At 34.8% G+C, this 2733-nt stretch overlaps 1 protein-coding gene across 1 annotated transcript; it reads left to right on the top strand.

Moving 5' to 3' along the window:
* The first annotated feature begins 471 nt into the window (after positions 1 to 471).
* LOC132624281 (uncharacterized) lies at positions 472 to 2253 on the top strand. Its single transcript, XM_060339084.1, has 4 exons — positions 472 to 1569; positions 1820 to 1906; positions 1977 to 2032; positions 2223 to 2253. Exons 1-4 carry the CDS (start codon positions 472 to 474, stop codon positions 2251 to 2253), a joined length of 1272 nt encoding a protein of 423 aa, XP_060195067.1.
* Positions 2254 to 2733: the final 480 nt, after the last annotated feature.

A 2733-nucleotide genomic window follows, 5' to 3' on the forward strand; every position in this document is an offset into this window, starting at 1 on the left:
GTGCTTGTAAGATAGAAACAATTAAAGCTATTCTTGAGGAATTAAATGGTGACTACTTTTCTTTACTAGTTGATGAGTCTTTTGATGTGTCACGCAAGGAGCAAATGGCTATTGTCTTACGATATATTGATAGAAATGGATTTGTGATAAGCGGCTTCTTGACATTGTTCATGTTCAAGTTACTAGTGCTTTATCTCTAAAAGGGCAATTGCTAATTTACTTGCTCAACATTCCTTAAGTCTATCATATGTGCGTGGACAATGTTACAATGGGTCAAGCAATATGCAAGGTGAGATCAATGGCCTTAAAATGTTGATTAGGCAAGAAAGTAGATCGGTCCATTCCATTCATTGTTTTGCTCATCAACTTCAACTAACTCTTGTTGCGGTCTCGAAAAAATGTATTCAAGTGGGAAAACTTTTAGTATTAGTTTCAAATATTTTGAATGTATTGGGATCTTCTTTTAAGCGTATGGATGAATTTCTAGATTCTCAAAAAGAAAGAATTCAAGAGGCGTTAGATTTGGGTGAGCTTACAACCGATAGGGGCTTGAATCAAGAACTCGGTCTTTCAAGAACTTGTGATACGCGTTGGGGATCTCATTTTAAATCTTTCAACAATTTTATTCTTATGTTTGGCTCTATTCTTAATGTTCTTGAATCACTTGTTCTTGATGCACGATTATTGGATGAAAGAGCCAAGGCAATGGGATATCTTGAAGCTTGCCGAACATATGAGGTTGCGTTCATGTTGCATTTGATGAGTGATGTTTTAGCAATCACAAATGAGCTTAATAAATACTTACAAAAAAAGGAGCAAGATTTGGCAAATGCCATGCTACTTGTTGAAGTAGCAAAAATAAGGTTGCAAGCGTATAGGGATGAAGAATGGGATTCTCTTATTGCTAGGGTGTCTTTATTTTGTATCAAGCATGACATTTTGGTACCTAACTTTGAGGAGCCATATGTTAGCTCTTTAAGATCACAAAGGAGACTTGGTGACAATAAAGTCTCACATCATTATCGTGTTGAGGTATTTTGCAATATTATTGATTGGCAACTTCAAGAACTTATAGATCGTTTTGGAGAAGCGACGACTGATTTGCTTCATGGAATTTCTTGTTTGAATCCAATTGACTCATTTTCAAGTTTTGACATCAGGAAAATAATGAAAATGGCTAAATTATATCCTGATGACTTTAATGAATTCAGTATAGGTTCTCTTGAGAATCAACTTGCAAGTTACATTAGTGATGTTCGTGATGTTGATGAAAGGTTCTCCAATCTAAAAGGGCTTTGTGATCTTTCAAAAAAATTAGTACAAACAAAGAAGCATTCAAATTATCCTCTTGTATTCCGCTTAGTGAAACTTGCTTTGCTTCTGCCGGTTGCCACAACATCCGTTGAAAGAGCCTTTTCAGCAATGAAGTTTATCAAGAATGACTTGCGGAGTCAAATGAGTGATGATTTTTTTAGTGGTTGTTTGGTGCCTTATCTAGAAAAAGATATATTTGATAATGTTTCTAATGATGCTATTATTAAGACATTTCAAGATATGAAACCTCGTAAAGTACAATTGTAAAACTCCATGGTTCTTATGTAGTCTAACTTAGTTTCCTTGTTTTTGCTTCAAAAGCTCACAAGCTTTTGCTTTTGTAATATGACATCTTCAAGTTGCCTTTGTTAATGGAAACTTCTTACTTTATTAGCTTTTGCTTAATTTATTAGCCTTTATTGAGGCATTTTATTGTGACATGTGAAGCTATTAATTATTTTGTTGTGATGGTTTACCCTTACTGAGTATGACTGATCTAATCCAGGTTCTCTGTGTATATTTGTCTACAAATATGGACAGCTTATATGCGGTGAAAAAAGCTATTATGGTGCTATGTTGTGTTTTGCTTGAGGTGAGTTTTTATGGTTTTCTGTTCATGACATATTTGTTACTTGAAGTGTGACTTTTGCCTTGCGAATTAGATGCAATCTCTTGTTTTGAGTAGCGGTAGGCTGGTTACTGATGTTCTGAATCCTATGTAGGTTACTGATGTTGTGAATTAGATGTAATCTCTTGTTTTGGGTATCGTATGATTTCCCACCAGATGTTAGAGAAAAGCTAAGGCATCAAAGGGGATCTAACTGGAAAGGTCAAGCACAGAAGCGGTAGGTGCATCTAAATCATCAAATCTGCAGTTAATTGATACATGAAATATATTGCTTTTGCAGGGCTAGTACCTATAAAATGTCATTATCCTAAACAAATGTCTCAAGTTTACCCACCCTTGCCCACCTAATATACTTTAGTTCATATTTATCAATGTGCCTATAAGGTACTGCTAGCAACAATTAAAATTAAAACATGAGAAAGGTCATGTTCTAACTCATTGTTCATCTACACCTTGTGTAAATTAAACTTACCCTGCCTATTATGTTCTAGGTAGAGCTGCAATTTGTATCTTTTTTATTGTTTCTCGTCGCATATCTGTCGGACTTTTATGTCCTGTCTTGTGCTTGGTTTTCCGTAGAAGTAATTGATTTTGTTGGGCTGCTTTACTTTGTTAGTTTTTACTTAGTTTATGATGCTTTCAGATTGGAAAAAATAAATTTTCTTTTTGAAAATTCTACATAGATGATGAATATTGAACTCTGATCCGACCCGTTTTTTTTTCCTGATCCTACCTGCTCTTTTGCCAATACTAGCGTGCTTATTTTATTTTTTGAACCCCCTGAATGGAAA

Source organism: Lycium barbarum, chromosome 12 (assembly GCF_019175385.1).
Source record: "Lycium barbarum isolate Lr01 chromosome 12, ASM1917538v2, whole genome shotgun sequence".
In the NCBI taxonomy this organism is placed as follows: domain Eukaryota; kingdom Viridiplantae; phylum Streptophyta; class Magnoliopsida; order Solanales; family Solanaceae; genus Lycium; species Lycium barbarum.